The sequence below is a fragment of the Pelodiscus sinensis genome, chromosome 1, assembly GCF_049634645.1.
Source record: "Pelodiscus sinensis isolate JC-2024 chromosome 1, ASM4963464v1, whole genome shotgun sequence".
In the NCBI taxonomy this organism is placed as follows: domain Eukaryota; kingdom Metazoa; phylum Chordata; order Testudines; family Trionychidae; genus Pelodiscus; species Pelodiscus sinensis.
Window position 1 is genome coordinate 247,082,272 of NC_134711.1, and position 18,772 is coordinate 247,101,043.

Genomic DNA, 18,772 nt, shown 5'->3' on the forward strand with positions numbered 1-18,772 from the left:
GAAAATGTTTGATCTGCTCTAGTGACTTTTACACATGGGAAGAAGCGTGTAGAAATAAATGTGGATGCTCCTGTTACCTCAGCGATGGGCAATAATTTTTTAAGTGGAACTACTTCACAAATTTTCAAAGTGGTTGTACTCCGCCCCCGAAGGGGCGGGACTTTGAGTGGAAGAGACGGGGTCTTTAAATAGCAGGATTTGAAGGGGCTTGCACCACCCCAGCAGCTCCCAGGCAACGTGTTAGGGGGCAGGGCCAAGAGCTGCTGCAGGCCGGTTGAAAGTGCTAGCCAGACCGGATCCGGCCCGCTGACAGCCTCTTGCTCAGTAGAGTTGCCAGGTGTCCCGTATTGACCCGGACAGTCCGGTATTTTCGCCTCCTGTCTGGTAAAAAAAAAATCAGAAAATACCGGACACCTAAAATGTCCGGTATTTACTGATTATTTTCCCCCCTGCCAGGAGGCGAAAATACCAGACATCTGGCAACCCTACCACACTCAGCAACTGGGCCCAGCCCCCAGAACCCCCCTGACCCAGCCCCCGGACCACTCCTGGACCCCCCCCCCGAACCTCCTCCTAAACCCCCCTCCTCCCCACTTACTTGGTTCTGCAGGGGAGCTCTCTTCCCGCACAGAGGAAGAAAACAAGATGGCCTCTGGCAAAAAAACAAACAAACAAACCAAAGGTCTAAAAGGGGCCATGATGGTTGTTGCTGTTGTTGTTGTTGTTTTTTGCTTAATAACTGTTGGGGTCCTTTTTTTTTTTCTCAACAATTTTGGTCTCTCCCCCCCTTTTTTTCTCAACAGTATTTTTTTGGGGGGAGGGGTTCGGTATTTTTGGTTAAACCATCTGGAAGTCCTATTGCCCAGTGTTACATGTATCTTTTAAAAAAAAGTTATAGGACACACTAAACTATAATAAATATCACACTTAGCACATGATAGTAATAGTAATTGTATATCTGTGTAATTCACTGCATTTTTCAATCATGTTTATCCATTTCATCTGTACTCTTGTCCACTCACCCAGATACTTTGAAATTGCTTCTGACATTTCAAACCAGTTGTTAGCTTCAAAAAAACCCAACAATTTATTAAAAAACAAACAACAAACTGCTCAATTGAACACAAAAATATTTAATCTCTTACTTCAAGGTTATCTTCTCTGCTCCCATTCTCCCACAAACTACACTGTCGAGGCCTAGAATGAATAGTATTTAGTCCTGGACCAACAGCAGATCTTAAACTGTTATGTAGGTGCTGGGTATTGATTTAAGCCTAACTTCAGGCACCCCATTTTCCAAAAATTGTGGCCACCATTTCTAGTCCAAATATTGAATTTGATAATCTACTCTGAAGCTGTTATTTTTACAGCACTAAATATCGCTTGGTCTGCATTTTAGAACAATGTAATTTTGGAGAAGAAATGCCATATTGCAGGAGAAAGTAATAGGTATTTCTCACGGGTGTTTTTTTTAAATTTATTTTTGAAATGTCCACTATTTTTGCTATATCTTTGTGTGTAAGAGCCATGTGCTGTGTAATGACATATGTTCTCATTGTTTCCTTGTACTTGTCTGCCTGTCTGCGTCTGTTGTCTCTTGTTGATAATTGCTCTGTTCTATTTATTCCATCTGAAGCATCTAGCACTGACCACTTTCAGAAGGCAGGATACTGATCTAAACGGACCATTCATCTAACTAAGGCTAGGTCTACACTAAAGCTTTTTCCGATTTTTTTTTCGGAAGAAGCTTTTCCAAAATTTGACCTGTCTATACTGGGCCAAATTCTGGAAAATCCCCCTCTTTCAAAAGAGCCCTTCTTCCTCATGGGCAAAAAAAAGTGGAAGAGCAAATGCATTCCTTGGATGCAGCAGAGTTTTTCTGGGATACCATGGGTATCCTGGAAAACCCTCCCAGTTTAGATGTATCCTGAGTGTGATCATTCTTATACTGTGCAGTTACATTATAAATTCTTTGGGTCAGAGACTTTATTTTGGTTGTATATTTGTACAACACCTTGAACAATGGGTTTTACTCCATTACTGGGGTATCAAGATGCTGGTCTGATACAAAGACTAAATATTTTTTCTCGAAGATATTCATTTATGGATTGATTGATTGGCATTTAATGTAATATTTATCTTCTTACTAGGCGTTCTGGAGAGCAGATTTGGAGTGTTTCAATTTTCCTTCTATTCTTTCTGCTTCTGTACGGAATCCTAGGAGTTCAGATGTTTGGAACTTTTACCTATCATTGCGTAACAAATGACACCCAGCCAGGGTAAGTTTATATGGGCATTTTGAGGTGTATTATCTCAATGTGGTGTGGATAATTTCTGCTAATGTTAATGAGCGTAGCATAGACATACTGTGTTTAAAAGTAAACCAAAGCCATCAGTTAACATAAGATGATGTAGGGGATTTCAACTTTCCCCATATTGACTGGGTACATGTCACCTCAGGACGAGATGCAGAGAAAAATTTTTTTGATATCACAAATGACTGCTTTTTGGAGCAGCTGGTACAGGAACCCACAAGGGGAGAGGCAATTCTTGATTTACGCGCAGGATCTGGTCCAAGAGGTAACTATAATAGGACCACTTGGAAATAGTGACCATAATATAATAACATTTAACATTCCTGTGGTGGGAAGAACACCTTAGGAGCCCAACACTTTGGCATTTAATTTAAAAAAGGGGAACTATGCAAAAATTAGGAGGTTAGTTAAACAGAAATTAAAAGGTACAGTGACTAAAGTAAAATTCTTGCAAGCTGCATGGATACTCTTCAAAGACACCATAATAGAGGCCCAACATAAATGTATACCCCAAATAAAAAAAACATAGTAGAAGAACTAAAGAGCCATCGTGGCTTAATAACCATGTAAAAGAAGCTGTGAGAGATGAAAAGACATCTTTTAAAAAGTAGAAGTTAAATCCTAGTGAAGTAAATATAAAGGAGCATAAACACTGCAAAATTAAGTGTAAAAATGTAATAAGAAAATCCAAAAAGGAGTTTGAAGAACAGCTAGCCAAAAACTCAAAAGGTAATACAAAATGTTTTTTAAGTAAATCAGAAGCAGGAAACCTGCTAAACAACCAGTGGGGCCCCTGGATGATCGAGATACAAAAGAAGCACTTAAAGACGATAAAGTCATTGTGGAGAAACTAAATGAATTCTTTGCTTCAGTCTTCACAGCTAAGATTGTTAGGGAGATTCCCAAACCTGACCCATCCTTTGTAGGTGACAAATCTGAGGACCCGTCACAGATTGAAGTGTCATTTCTGCCATCTCAGTTTGGAAACAGTGAAGACTTCACTGTGGAACTCTCCAGCTGAAATGGTCATGCTATCGTCTGGATAGTCTTGGACTAGCTGACAAAAATAGCTCACTTTCATCTTATGTAACTACTTACCCTCTGCCAAGGTTACTGGCCAACTTTTAGTAATACATGATATTCATTTTCATGGGCTTCTGGACTACATTGGCTCAGACTAAGGTCCATAATTTACCTTGCACATCTGGCACAAAATTCTGAGACTATTTGCACTTCTGACTTCACTGCTTACCACCCCCAGATGAAAGACTGAGAGTATGAACCAGGTCTTAGTAAAGCATTTGAGATACTGTTCCATCACCATAATAACTAGTACATCATCTTACCACTTGCCAAGGTTTTCTACTATTGTATCAAAGGCAGCAGCATGGGGTGGGGGCAGGCAGAACTCAGTGCTCACGGGGCCCCACCGCCCATGAGTATAACTGCTGAAAATTTCTAGTTGGGCTACTTTCCCATGGTCGGTATCAACTATTGTCAGTCGTGTGGCTTAGGTGCCCTTGCGGAAGGTCCCAGAGAAGTCAGGCACAGCTGCCTCTTATGCAGGACATTTCTGCCATCTCACTTTGGAGACAGTGAAATAAGGCAGCCCAGGTATTCCAGGTGCAGTGGGGCCTGCTGGACGTGATCAAGGATGTGCTGGTTAGAGGTGAGACACCAATGGATCTGGGTGTATCACCCAGATAGACAATTGGTTGAATGAGAGGAAGAAATGTGGTGGGAGTCATTGGGGTCGTTCCCACCACTACCAGGTTCTCCTCCAAAAAGTCAATGCAGGGTTAACCTGGCCCACTGACTACACACTCCTCAGGAACGGGAGCACTGGTGATGTTTTAACATGTACTTCTACCATCGGAAATTGGATCATACTGTCCATGAAGCACCTAGAGGTTCTTTTGAAGAACACAGACATAAAAGACTCAAGAAAACGAGCTAGTTCAGGCCTAAGCACCTTGACAAAATGTTACTGTAGGAGGGGCAGGGACTCCTCATGCCATCTGCCCAGCTCTCACTGTCCTTCATTTACCTTCTTTACCCTTCCAATACCTACACTTAGGGGAGTTTTTTGGGGGAATTGCTCCCTGACAGAGGGCTGATTCCTCTTTCTCCGTCCCTTGTTAGAAAAGAGGATTTAGCTGGAACAGGTGTCAGCCTCTCAAGCCCCTAAACTGGGCATTGTGGGCTCCGTCTCTGAGGGTATGTCTAGAATACATGCCTCTGGCGACAGAGGCAAGTAGATTAGGCTACGTGGCATAGGGAAATGAAGCGGCGATTTAAATAATCGCCGCTTCATTTAAATTTAAATGGCTGCTGCGCTGTACCGATCAGCTCTTTGTCGGCTCAGTGCGCTAGTTTGGATGCTCCGCGGTCGACATCAAAGGCATTTGTCGATCTCCTCGGTATGCCTCGTGGGATGAGGTTTACCGGGGAGGTTGAGAAATGCCTTTGATGTCGACCGTGGAGCATCCAGACTAGCGCGCTGAGCCGACAAACAGCTGATCGGCACAGCGCAGCAGCCATTTAAATTTAAATGAAGCGGCGATTATTTAAATTGCTGCTTCATTTCCCTATGCCCAGTAAACAAATCTATACGGCTCCATCGACAGAGCCATGTAGTCTAGGCATACCCTGAAAGTCTGTTGCCCCTTCAAAAGGTTTACTTGCTACTTCTCTTCCTGGGTTGTGCTACTTGGCTGTCAGCCTGGGCAGCTCTGGAAATGCAGTGGTTGATTACTGTTTTCTCCTTGCCCAGCCTGCCTCTGTTACTTGCAGTCTATGCATGGAACAGCCTTCCTAGTGGGCACCACACCTTCTTCTGGTAGGGTTCCTCTCATAAGGCCCTGCTCCTCCAGAATGAACAAGCTGTGTATGTATAATTCATTAATGCAGCACAGGCCATTAGGAGCTCTTTAGCCTCCTCCCAATTAGGAGGAGAGTCTGTCCCTGGTTCTATCCTGAATAAGTGCTTAATATTATCGGCCAACTAAATTTATGAATACCAGTTGAACTACATGTCCCAAAGTGCTCCCTTTCTTTCATTGTCTTGGGCGCAGAGGATAACTTTCTTGGTCTGAATGCAGCTTAGATTCTCCAAATTCCCCTAAGGTTCAATCCTTTTGCACACCTAGCAGAGACAACTAATGTGTCCCCACTGTCCTCTAGGGAAGAGTCCATGGAAACTGTCCCTAGAAGATCACCATGCAGATTATGCCACAGCAGAAGCATCCTTGCAACTGGTCTGGGCCCTGATGGTACTTTCATTGGGTCTTCCAACAAACGTGAACTACAGGCAGTCCCCGACTTACGCGGATCCGACTTATGTCGGATCCGCAGTTATGAACGGGGCTGCTCCAGAGTACATGGACTGTGGGACCTCGCGGTCCTGCCGCCCGTGTACTCTGGGGCTTTCTCTGTGTCTCCCTGGTCTGCAGACCAGGAAGACGCAGAGCAAAGCTGCGGAGGGGCTCGGGCAGCGGGGCTGCCCCGCTGCCCGAGCTCCCCCCCCCCCGCGCGGCTTTGCAAAGCCGCGGGGAAGCCGGCAGGGCAGCCCAGGCGCGCCTGGGGTGCCTCGCTTCCCGAGCCCCCCCCCACGGCTTTGCAAAGCTGCGGGGGGGCTCGGGCAGCAAGGCACCCCAGGCGCGCCTCGGCTGCCCCGCCGGCTTCCCCGAGGCTTTGCAAAGCCGAGGGGGGGGGCTCGGGCAGCGGGGCACCCCAGGCGCGCCTGAGCTGCTCCGCTGCCGGCTTCCCTGAGGCTTTGCAAAGCCGCGGGGGAAGCCGGCAGCAGGACAGCCCAGACGCCCTGCGGCTGTCCCGTTGCCGGCGTCCTCAGAGGCTTTGCTCCCCGTCTCCCTGGTCTGCTGGTCAGGGAGACGGGGAGCAAAGCCGCGGAGGACCCAGGCGGCGGGACCGCAGTGCGTCTCGGTCCGCCGCCCGTGTCTTCCTGGTCTGCTGGGATTGGGGGGAGGGGGCGCAGGTAATATGCCCCCCCCAGCAGACTAGGCTTTTCTCCAGACGCCTGTGGCAGAGCAGCTGGGGTGCTGCCGGTTGGTCCCGCAGCGCCGCTCTGGGCGCTACTTGTCCAACCCAGCAGCACCCCAGCTGCTCTGGTCCTGATTCAGCCGCTGCTGGTCAGTTTCAGCAGCGGCTGATTCGGGACGCTTGGGGCAGAGCACATGGGGTGCTGCTCCTCGGCACTACTGGAGCAACCCAGCAGCACCCCAGCTGCTCTGCCCCAGGCGTCCTGATTTAGCCGCTGCTGAAACTGACCAGCGTTGACTACAGGAAGCCCGAGGCAGAGTTGCTCTGCCCCGGGCTTCCTGGAATCAGCTGCTGATCAGTTTCAGCAGCAGCTGACTTGGGGACGCTTGGGGTTCTTAAGTTGATTCTGTATGTAAGTCAGAACTGGCGGTCAGTTTCAGCAGTGGCTGAATCTGGACGCCAGTTCCGACTTACATACAGATTCAACTTAAGAACAAACCTACAGTCCCTATCTTGTACGTAACCCGGGGACTGCCTGTACAGTATAAAAGGAAGTGTTAAATTTCCCACTTATTTAATTAATTATGTGCACAGAAGTTTCTTACTGAAAAAATGGACTTGGCTGTATTAATATAATAGAATTTGGATAATTTGTTTATGGAAAAATTCAGATTTCAAAAGATAATCAGAAGAAAATTTGCTTAGGCAGTTGGGTCTTTTTTATGGACTAAATAGACCAATTAATGAACAAACTTCTCTTATTTCAATATTAGGAAGAATTCAGCCAGAAAGCAGACACTTTTCTTTAGATGAATTTTGGATGAAATTAAGGAAATACCTATTATAAAAATATAGGCAGTTTAAGTCACACTAAGGGTATGTCTACACTACAGGATAAGGTCAAATTAAGACACTCAATTTCAGCTACGATAATTGTGTTGCTGAAATTGAAGTACCTTAACTCGACTTTTGGTGCAGTCCATGCTGCAGGAAGTTGAAGGGAGAATGCTCTCCCTTCAGCTTCCCGTACTCCTCGTGGAAGCAGGACTACTGGCATCGACTGGAGTGCCCCTTTAAGTTCAAATTAGCATGTCTTCACTAGACCTGCTAATTCAAACCCTAGAAAATTGACAGCAGCAGCTTCGACCTTCTCTGTAGTGTAGACCTATCCTAAAACCTAAGTCATATTGTGACATTCTGTACTGTAGGGGAGCACATTTTAATCCCCATATGCTTCATCTGCATATAAGTGTGATATGGCATACAAAGCATGACATGTGAGGTATCAGAGGAGAGGTATTTATCTGCTGAAACCTGTAATTCTTCGAGTGCTCATTCATGCCCTTTTCACATTAGGTGCATGTGTTTACCACATGTGCAGGTGTCATAAGATTTTCCCTCTTCAGTGTGCGTAAGAGAGCGCAGTATAAAGAGGCATCATGTTTCCCTTTCCTCCCTCCCCCATCTAGCTCCTTCTTGCCAGCAGTAATGGTGGGCAGAATGTTCACTGCTGTAGTGTTGCTTAGGCTTTGTTTAGAGCAGTGGTTCCCAAACTTTTTGGCATCACACCCCCCCTTTTTGATTTTTGAAAGGCCCTCACGCCTCCCCTCCCCCCCCCAAAAAATAGCAGCAAAACTTGTTGAGCAAAAAAAAAATGAACCGAGTGGGGCAGCAAAATTTGATGAGGGGGGAGGCTGAGTCGCCTCGCACCCCCCTGGAATTTCTTCAAACCCCCCCCCCCCCCGGGGCATGCCCCGTGTTTGGGAACCCATGGTTTAGAAAGAGGTTGTAAAGTTCCTATAAAAGGAAGTATGCTTTTTTCGAAAGACGAGGCCTCCAGGAAAAAACACAGGTGCCCTGGTGACTACTCCATCCACAGTAATCACAACTGAAATGTGAGACAGAATCCAATCAGTGTGGATGCTATCTTTCAACAAAAGCAGATTGCTTTTTCGTTGCGCTTTTGCAGTGTAGATGCTCTCTTTCGAAAAAAGATTTTCCAGAAGATCTCTTCCAGAAAAGCTTCTTCCAAAAGAAGCCTGCAGTCTAGACGTAGCCTAACAGTCTTAGGTGCCTGGGTGAAGGGCGCACACTCTGTGTCATGTGTAAGTTCTTTAAGTCAAGGACTAAGAAGGAGTGAGAAATCAGACTTGGAGCATTCGTGATGGAGCCACTACTCTGACTTGTCACCAAGCACCAATGCCCTGCTTGTTCCATCTTTGAGTTTTGGGGAGACAGTTGCAGTAGAGTCCTCTTTTGTCATGGGATTCTGGGCAGTAGCACAAAGAGTTGAGACAGACAGGCACAGATCCTTGGAAGCTCACTCCCATATGCATGAGCATGAGCAGCAACTTCATGAATCTCCGAGCCATCATTGTAGTTCCCTGGATTGGTCAGAGGGCAAAAACCGTGGGACTCATTGCCAGTGTCCAAGGCAGGTGTCACCACATGCTGAGTGGTTTCCACTGAAGGCTGGTCCGCAATACCTCCTGGTCTTGATCCTTGTCTCAGTACTGGTCTTGGAGCACAAAGCACGGATCATAGGGTTCCCACCATGGATCTTCTGAGCACCACCAGTCCCCCACCAGAGGCATTTGTCCCATTCTAACTGCTCCTCCTCCAGAGGAGGCCAAGAGCTCCACCATGTACAAAGTCACCATTCCAGCTGATCTGGTTGCCAGGTGCCAACCATTCCAGATACGGGTCTGTTATGCAGCAAGGCTCAATCTTGGCAGCTCAGCCTCCCAGGCCTTCTGTCTATGTTATTGGAACTGAAGACAACCCATTGGCCCTAAGCCCAGTGGCCATCCCTGTGATATCTCTGGATCACGTGAGATAATCCTTCCAAGTTATCTGCTCAGTGTCAGAAGTTTCAGATAGGTCAGTGACCTCAATTGGCCATCCCTTTCCACTGCTGAAACATAGTGAGCACAGATACCTAATGTGGGTTGGACATGAGCAACACACCTCAAAACACCAGTTGCAGATGAGGTAACGGTATTTTCTATCTAAATATATATCATTAGTGCTTATGCAACTTTGAGATTGTGTTGTATGGTTGTCACTAAACATGTTGTAAGTTGGGGAATCAGCAAGATACTAGCTGCCTAGATACTACAGCAAGGAAAGTAACCAACACCAGGTCAGCCATTGACAGCCCATTGGCCAACAAGTGAGCTACAATTCAATAACTCACTCATAGAAGGTCACACCAGGAAAATCGCTCAGCCTTGTCTAGAGAATCAACAATGCCCATCAGGCATGCCTGGACTTGTGTTCTGCAAGCACGTGGACTAAGGATATGAAACAGAACAGAGGGGTCCCATTGTTGACCTTTCCCCTAATCTACCTATGCTGCAGAAAAAAGGAATACTGAGGACACTGAAGACTCCAACAGAGAAGACTGGTCCAGGTTTAAGGGACAAACCTCTATATTAAGGACTGCAATATCCTGTGTTGTAAGAAAAGAAAATCTCAATCTAGATGTTGCCCACTGTAATAGGGTTAAGAATTTAGACTGTGCTGATATTTTCTTTTCTTTCAATAAACACACTGACTTTTTGCCTATCTTTTATGGTCAATAAACTTGGTTTACTGTTTATCTTTGCCAGTGAGTTTGCCTGAAGTGTTTGGTAAATTTGCTCAGATTTTACAAAGCCTGGATTGTATGCACTTTCCACTGATAAAGTGGTGAATTTGAATTGATCATCTGGAACAGTGCAAGAGTGTATATTCCTGAGAGTCAAGCCTGGAAGCTGGGGAAATTTGTCTGGTGCCTTTCTCCGTGTGATTTGTGAGTGGCTCAGGGATCATTCATTCAGTCTAGCTGTCTGTGGGTATCCACATGCTGTTGTGATGAGTGATAACAGCTCCTGGAGGGGTTTCCTTCTTGTTTCTAGCAAAGCATTGTGCAAGACAGCCCAGGCTGGAGAGTTAAGTAAGCACAGCAGTTCCACAGTTTCAGGCTGCACCTTGATAGGAAATATATCACAAAGATATTAAACAAACAGCAATAAAACACATGGGGCTGTGTCTAGACTGGCAAGTTTTTCCGCAAAAGCAGCTGCTTTTGTGGAAAAACTTGCTAGCTGTCTACACTGGCCACTTGAATTTCCACAAGAACACTGACTTCCTACTGTCTGAAATCAGTGCTTCTTGCGGAAATACTATGCTGCTCCCGTTTGGGCAAAAGTCTCCTTTGCGCAAAAGGGCCAGTGTAGACAGTTAAGATTTGTTTTGTGCAAAAAAAGCCCCAATCGCGGAAATGGCAATCGGGGCTTTTTTTGCGGAAAAGTGCGTCGAGATTGGCACGGACGCTTTTCTGCAAAAAGTGCTTTTCCGCAAATGCTTTTAACGGAAAACTTTTCCGTTAAAAGCATTTGCAGAAAATCATGCCAGTCTAGACGTAGCCATGGACTGTGTTGCATGGCTAAGGTTGCCATGGGAATCTTAACCTTCTATTTCTTGACTTTTGTGGTTATCAGATCACAGCTTTAGTAGTGCATTAGCAATGACTTTTTTACATTCAGTATCACTTGCCTCAGGAAGTGACAGTTTCTGATGAAAAATTTTATATTAGAAATTCAAATTCTGTTTATTATAAATTTATTATAGTAACATTTTGAGGATGAACAATGAGACATAAAGGGCTCATCATCAGTGTTCCCTGTTAGCTGTGTGGCCACTCAGAAGAGATTCAAATGCTGCCCAGCTGATTAGCAGAGCACTCACAGCTAGGTTTTGTGTTTCTCCTGGTGGTATACATTCACACGTCTCAGTGCACATAAAATTATTTCACACATTAATGGAAAAAAATCTGTGGATGGATGGAAAAGATCAAAGGGAACACTGTTTACAGTATAATGTGGGTATATAAAACCTAGATTTATCCAATGCTGCTTGGTCCTTAAATCAGTTTTTGTTTTTTGGAAAACAAAATGAAACGTACCTGTTTTATTTAAATCATTGCTCTGAGGTGGGGCTAGTGATGAGGGGTTCAATATGCAGGCTGCCCCAGGGAAAGAGGACTGTCCTAACCCTCTCTTACCATAGCAGCTTGGGGACACATGAGAAGCGCCTCTCCAACAGACACCGCTGGGGGAGGGGTGCATGTTCCCCAGGTGAGTCAGGTCCAGATTTGTCTACTTCCTGTGCTATCCAGTCAGAGTAGAAAATGCAGTACGCTGTGCACTTTCCCCTCATTCTCTAATGAAGTGGAACAGCCTGCAATGTTCCTGTACAAATTGGAGGGTGGGGAAGTGGAAGCTTCAGCCCTCCACCCTCCCTCAATGATGCCTATGGGGGTGGGAGGTTTGGAGCTAGGGCTGGGGAGATGGGGGGGAGAAGAAAGGGGGAGAATGCCCCCAGCTAGTCTCTTCCATGTTCCTGGTTATTATGTTTATTTTCTTTTTGGTTTTATGAGAAGCAAGCCCATTTCACGCACATTCCATTTTCCTGCCACAACCAAACCCTTGCCTTGCTTTAGGTTATGTTAAGAGGAAGCTGAATTTGATGATCCTAGCTCTTACCATTCAGGGCCAGAGTGGGCAATAATTTTTGATGGGGGACCACTTCAAGAATTTGGAAAGGGGTTGAGGGCCACTCTCTTCCATTATATTAATAGAGGAGGTGCAGGGTCTGGGATGTATATTGGATGAAGAAGGGGGCTTGGGCTAAGGGAGGGAGTGTGGGTGAAGGAGGCAGTTGTAACCTAAGGCCTCGGACTGGGGTGCAGGAGGTTGGATTGTGACCTAGAGCAGGGAATTGGGGTACAGCATGGAGTGCAGGGATTTGGGTTGTAAACTAGGATGGGGGGGTCTGTAATCAGGGGCAGGAGATTGGGGTGCTGGATATGGGTACAGGAAGGGGACAGAGGATCTGGGTATTGTGGCAAGGGCCCCTCTTACCCAGGCCATTGCTTGGGCTGGCCTGTCACTCCCCTCCCCAGGAGTCGGGGGCTGCTGCTGGTTTCTGAGGTATGGAGCCCGGCACTCCTCTGGGACTCCCTCCCCTGCTGTTTCTTTTCTAAAGCTGTACCAGTTTACTGATGATCTCTGTCCCTCCTCTATCTCTCCTTCCCCCCTCCCCTGCTTCTAATTGTGGAAGCTTTTAAAGGCCTCTAGCAAACCAGCAGTGGAGTCAGCTGGCCCCAATCTGCCTGAGCCTGCTTTCTACCAGCTGCTTCTAATTGTCCAGCCACTCTCTGCTTCTATTTAACAGGCCTTTGGGGCCTACCTTTCTCCCACTCTGTAGCAGCCCTTTGGCCTGACCCCCACCCCACAGTATGTGGAGTAGTGGGCAAGAGTGGAGGGCAGAAGGTTGAGGAAGGAAGGGACTGGGGTGTCAGAAGCAAGCTCTGGCCAGGAGTCTTAGCACTGTTTCTGAATCAGCCTCCCTGTCTGCCAGTGTTCCCTTTAGGCTGCCCAGCAGCACAGCTTCACTGGTGATTAATCAGCCCCATCCTGTCAGTCAGCTCCCTGCAGGGAGCCCTGAGCTGCTGACTGGGCAGGGCTGATTAATCACCTGTGAAGCTGGGCTGCCAACCAATTTAGAGGGAGCACTGCTGCCTGCCCTACCTCTGCACAGGCAGCAGACATGTGCTCTGGAGCCCCTTGTGCTTCTGGCTGCCTTTTATTGAAACAGGTAGCTCCCATTGGCCAGTTTCAGGCCAGAAATTGGCCAATGGGATTGTGCTGGGGGTGGGAGCAACTCCTAAAGCTTTGCCCCTCCCCTCTGGACTCACAGTTTTAAAAGAAAAACTGCCCCGCAGCTGCGTTTCTGAGTGGCATCCAAGTGGTCAAAGTAAGTGGGGAGCCTGCCTGGGGCTCCCCGCAGCATTCGCGGGCCAGTTCTGGTCCATGGGCTGTATTTTGCCCAGGCCTAATTTAGGAGGAGTTCTTGAACAAACAGAGACCTGTGGAAAAACAGACACGCTCTGTCAAATATATAGTAGATGACAATAAGAAAAGGATGATTGTCTAATGCTGATATACATGGCTAAGAAATAGGCAATGAAAAACCATTTTAGGCAGCTCTTGTTGGACAAAAAAAATAATTTACAAGTAGTATTTTCTGTGCATGATGAGCAAAACATGACAAGTCTTCCACATTTTATCTCAGCAGATCAAGTCAGAACTTGTTCTAGTTTTAAGATGCTTGATTTATGCTAAGTTGCTGTAGGTTAAAAGGAACCTATTTAATACTTTCTATGAACTTAGCATGTAAATCAGTTGCTGTGACCTAGAATGCAACAGGGCCAGTTAGGAACACTGATTATGTAGCTCATTGACAGTAGTAGCCAGAGTCTTTCAGCACTTGCCTGGACCCGTTGGCAGGATGAGGAGTTAAATTTGGAGTACAAGAGGTTCTTTGTTGCCATCCAACATCTGCTCTATGATTTATCTAAAGAATTTTCTGAAATTTTGCTCTATCCTCTTGGGTATCTGGTATCTCTCAGCATTTTGCTTTAGTATGAATTTGAAAAAGTGGAGTTCATACTGGCCCTCAGGTCATTAACGGAAATAGCACAGATCCCAATGCTAATACCTTCGAGATTCCAGTTAGTATTGCTTCCCATTTTGAAACTGAACTTTTAGTAATTATTGCTCATTCATAATCCTGGAAACTTTTTTTTTTTGCCTGCTATAGCACTTCTGCCTGGATAGTATTGATTAAGACACATTGGAAAAAGACAAAGACATAGGAGATATTAAAATGAAAGGCTACAATTTTGAACATACTAAACGAGGGAGGGGGGGAGCGGCAGAAGGGATTTTGCTTCCTCCCTGCAATCTACAAGGTGTTAACTGAGTTCAAGCTGTACAACAATGGATGTGGGTTAGTGTCTAGTGTCCTTAGTCTAATCCGCCTTGATTGTAGGTAGAATTCAGTTTAGTTGCTGAATGTCCTAGTTCCCCCCACTCCCATCTGTGGGAAGGATGGTACTGATGCAATCTGTTGGACACTTACAACCTCCCTATACATAGGGCAATGGGATTCATATCATCAATATGTTGGGTTGCTTACCCCATGCGCTCGTACTTTCCACATACACCGGGCACTGCCTTTACTAGTGACAACAGCTACTTTGTTAGCTGAATGACACAGTTGGACCTGACAAGATGGGTGAAGTCAGGAAAGATGTCTGTGGAACCCCATCAACTCCCTCATCACCCATGAAATGCCAGTAGATAGCTGTAGGAAATTTTCATCCCCACTTCCTGAGTCACCCCTCAAAGTCAATATGCCCTCGGGGGAGAGGAGAAGAGCAGGGGTTACCTAGATGTGAAAGTGCACATTCTTTTCCAGCAAGTATCTTTGGGGATCCCTGTCAGTTTTTTCAATTTCTCCCACATCTCCTCCCTCTTCTGAGATGGGTGGATGGGTTGAATATTTATGCAGGTTGCTGAGGCCATTATAGAAATGTACACTAGCTTAGCTATATTGACATAGCTGTGCACTGCCCTAACATAGACACACTGCACTAGTGTTTAGCATAATTTTACATCAGTGTAGTTGCTCCTGTAATTTACTAGATTCAGTTGTACCAGTGACAAGTGCTACTTTCCATCAGCATAGTATGTCTACAGTACAGGATTGAACCAGTATAAGCAAATCTATATTCTTTTACTGGTGTCAATTTTTGCAAGTTTTCCAACTGTTGATCCTAAGATACTTAGAAGCTTTAATGAAATTAAACTGTACTTTGAGCGCTTTATTCCCTTGTATACCAAGGTCCCAGTGCATTTCTACTGTTATGGTGCTCAAAAACTGTGGAAGTTCCCATAATCTTGCCTCTGAAACCAGTGGCTATATCCAATTTAAGAGTATTCTTGCTTCTTTGTATACTGCTTAGTTGCGTTACTTCAATCTCCATTGAGTAGCCTTCTGGAGTAAGGTAGGGAACCTCATTTTCCCAATTTATGCCCAGTTTACCAAGATACCTAAGCTTGTGAATGGATACTTTAAACAGTGAATGGTCACATTCATGTCAGCAGGATTACTCATTTGTGTAAAGTTAGGCAGCTACTTAAGTACCTTGCTGAATTGGAGCCTTGGACCCTCTCAAAAGTTACTTGTTCTTTTGTCATTCTTTAGTTTGTAGTTAGGGACAGCCAATTAACTGTCCCTTGTTTTCTTCAGAACAATCAAGCTGTGATCCTACGCTCAAGTAGTTATGGTTGTTTTTACCTCACATTCTTACTCACACACTGCTCATCAGTGTCTGACCAAAATGAACATCAATGCACACGTGAGTTACACTTGGTGAGATGATGCTAGGACGATAGTCCTCCTTGTCCTTGCCATGGAAACAACATGCATAATCAGTTCTTTAGCAAATAGTCCCATGGTAGTGTTACTATTCGTATCGCGGTGCATTCATATAGATAAGCTTCTTTTATATTCCTGCAGTAACATGTTAGACTAGCTAAGGCTGGTAGTTATGCATCATTCTGAGCACATTTTTTTACATTTTCATTAACAGATTCCATTATTACTTGTGTCAATAATATACTTGTGTCAATAATATAAGGTATGAAAAACATAGCCTTATGTTAATAGTTTCCTATGTCTTTCTTATTAACCCAGCTAAAGAAAATAGAATGCCAGAACAAAAGCACTGGTCATAAGTGACCTTTTTCTGTTCTTTGTGAAGAAAATGAAGCTAGTAGAAAATAGGTCAAAAGAATTAAGAGTCAATCCCCTGAGGTATTTTCTAACTTGATAAATGCCAAGGTCAAAATACAAACAGTATAGCACAGTCCTAAGAAAACAGCTATGCTCAGACAATGTCTGTCTCTGTCCTCACCACTTTGGCTGCTAAGACAAGTTACTTGGTCACAGCAGCCATGAAAAGGGGACAGTGGATTGGCATTGCCACGTGTACCTTGCTAAGACACATTCTTTCTCATTGTTCTCGTAGGCTCTGTCTACATTGGCGAGATTTTGTGCAAAAGTGGCCGCTTTTGCGCAAAATCTTGCTGCCTGTCTACACTGGCCATGAGTACTTGCGCAAGAACACTGACGTTCTAATGTATAAAATCAGTGCTTCTTGCGCAAATATTCTGACGCTCCTGCTCAGGGATAAGCCCTCTTGCGCAACTGTTCTTGCGCAAGAGGCCAGTGTAGATAGGCAACGTTAATTTCTTGCGGAAAAAAGCCCGATGGCTGAAATGGCCATTGGACCTTTCTTGCGCAAGAAAGCGTCTACACTGACACGGATGCTTTTGCGCAAAAGCACATCTCTTGCACAAAGGCACATGCCAGTGTAGACGCTCTCTTGCACAAATACTTTAACGCAAAAATTCCTGCGTTAAAAGTATTTGCACAAAATCTTGCCAATGTAGACGTAGCCCTAGAGTATATGGTAGGAGAAGATGGGAAGAATCCTCTCCTCCAGGCCAGAAAGTGGCAGTAAACTGACTTTTACCACAATCTTGGGCTGCAGTAGCTCACTCCAACTGTAAAGGAGTTTAGCTGGTGGATAGACATGATTACCCTAGTCCTATGTCCAATGCCAGTGAACTGGATTAGTTCTGATTTGTTCAGGACTTTTCACAGCTGATCAGCTTGAATGATGAAGCATGTGCTCCATAGACTTTGAAAACCAAGTAGATATGTAAAATGTGGAGTTGTTTGTAGAATGTGAAGAATGAAGTCCTTTATTGTACATTTGGTAACAGTTTACAAGTTATCAAGTCCCCTCTTCAGCAAGGTACCTAAGCACATTGCCTAATCGGAATATTCAAGTGCTTCAAGTAGGACGCATGCTGCTGCACCCTGCTGAACCTGGACCTTAGTAAATATTGAGCATTTCTAGACTATTTGCTCTATAGGGAGTACTATAATTTAAACCATTTTGTACCTAAATTCTGTGTAGTGTTCTTGTCACACAGACTTGATATACTGTACTTGTCCAGAACACAAACACAATCTCAGTAGATAGAAGTGTTTAAGTGATGTCTTTGCTGAACCTAATTTACCAGATAGAGTTCTACTTCTTAGGGTATATCTACAGTGCATGGCTACTTCGGGATACCAGAGGTATCCCAAAATAGTTTCCCTGTGTCTACACAGAAGACTGTTATTTAAAAATAATGTTGAAATACTGTCCACTTGGAAGACTTTTTACTCCAATTCCTGTAACCCTCAATGTACGAGGAGTAAGAGAAGTCAGAGGAAGAGTGCTCTATTTTGAGTGCTGTGTAGACGCTCCCAATTTTGAAATAAGCTGATTCGAAATAAGATACACAATTGACGTAGACTCACACCGCAAGTTAGGATTTCCTAATGCAAAGCATAATGTAAAATTAATTAGTTCTTAGTGGCATGAGCTCTAAATCTGCTTGTGCCAATTAATTAATTTTCACTCTGAAGAATATTCATAAAATAGTACCATGATAATCCTATAGTAAAATGTCATCTGTACAGCTGTATCACAATATGAAAGTACCTATATTGTGCATTGAAATATTCTAGTGTGACTGAATTTATATACCTTGTTCCATGTTTAAATATTTGCATTCCATGAGCTGATCAGGTATTTAAACATGGTGACATGAACACAGATATGCCTGTATGGACATCTGTGCCCAGAACTGGATTTACAGGATATTTTTAAAGCTGGAGAAGATACTTGTGTGTGGGCAATTAAAGAACATAAGAACATAAGAATGGCCATACTGAGTCAGACCAAAGGTCCATCTAGCCCAGTAGCTTGTCTGCCAACAGTGGCCAGCACCAGGTGCTCCAGAGAGGGTGGACTGAAGACAATGATCAAGCGATTTGTCTCCTGCCATCTCGCTCCAGCCTCTGACAAACAGAAGCCAGGGACACCATTTCTATCCCCTGGCTAATAGCCTTTTATGGACCTAACCTCCATGAAATTATCTAGCTTCTCTTTAAACTCTGTTATAGTCCTAGCCTTCACAGCCTCCTCTGGCAAGGAGTTCCACAGGTTGATTACACGCTGTGTGAAGAAGAACTTTCTTTTATTAGTTTTAAACCTGCTACCCATTAACTTCATTTAGTGTCCTCTACTTCTTCTATTATGGGCACGAATAAATAACTTTTCTTTATTCTCCCTCTCCACACCACTCATGATTTTATATACCTCTATTATATCCCCCTCAGTCTCCTCTTTTCTAAACTGAAAAGTCCCAGTCATTTTAACCTCTCTTCATATGGGAACCGTTCCAAATCCCTAATCATTTTAGTTGTCCTTTTCTGAACCCTTTCCAAGGCCAAAATATCTTTTTTGAGGTGCATATCTTTTATTATTCTTTCTGTACCATGCAAAAATGGATGCAGAGGAATTTGAACTTGATGAACCAGAAGGCTTGAAAGATTGTCTAGGGGTGGCATTTGTGGCAAGGGACTGGGGCTGCGAAGAAGGAAAGCCCAGACTTAAAATGTATTAAGCCAATTACAAACTTTATTGACTACAGATTGATTATATT

General features: G+C 44.7%; 1 protein-coding gene across 1 annotated transcript in view; it reads left to right on the plus strand.

Moving 5' to 3' along the window:
* NALCN (sodium leak channel, non-selective) overlaps positions 1-18,772 on the plus strand; it is a 362,634-nt gene that overhangs the window by 71,612 nt on the left and 272,250 nt on the right. The window contains exon 6 of the mRNA XM_075918747.1: positions 2,151-2,279. Within this exon, the coding sequence (XP_075774862.1) occupies positions 2,151-2,279 (129 nt within the window). The remainder of the gene's footprint in view (positions 1-2,150; positions 2,280-18,772) is intronic.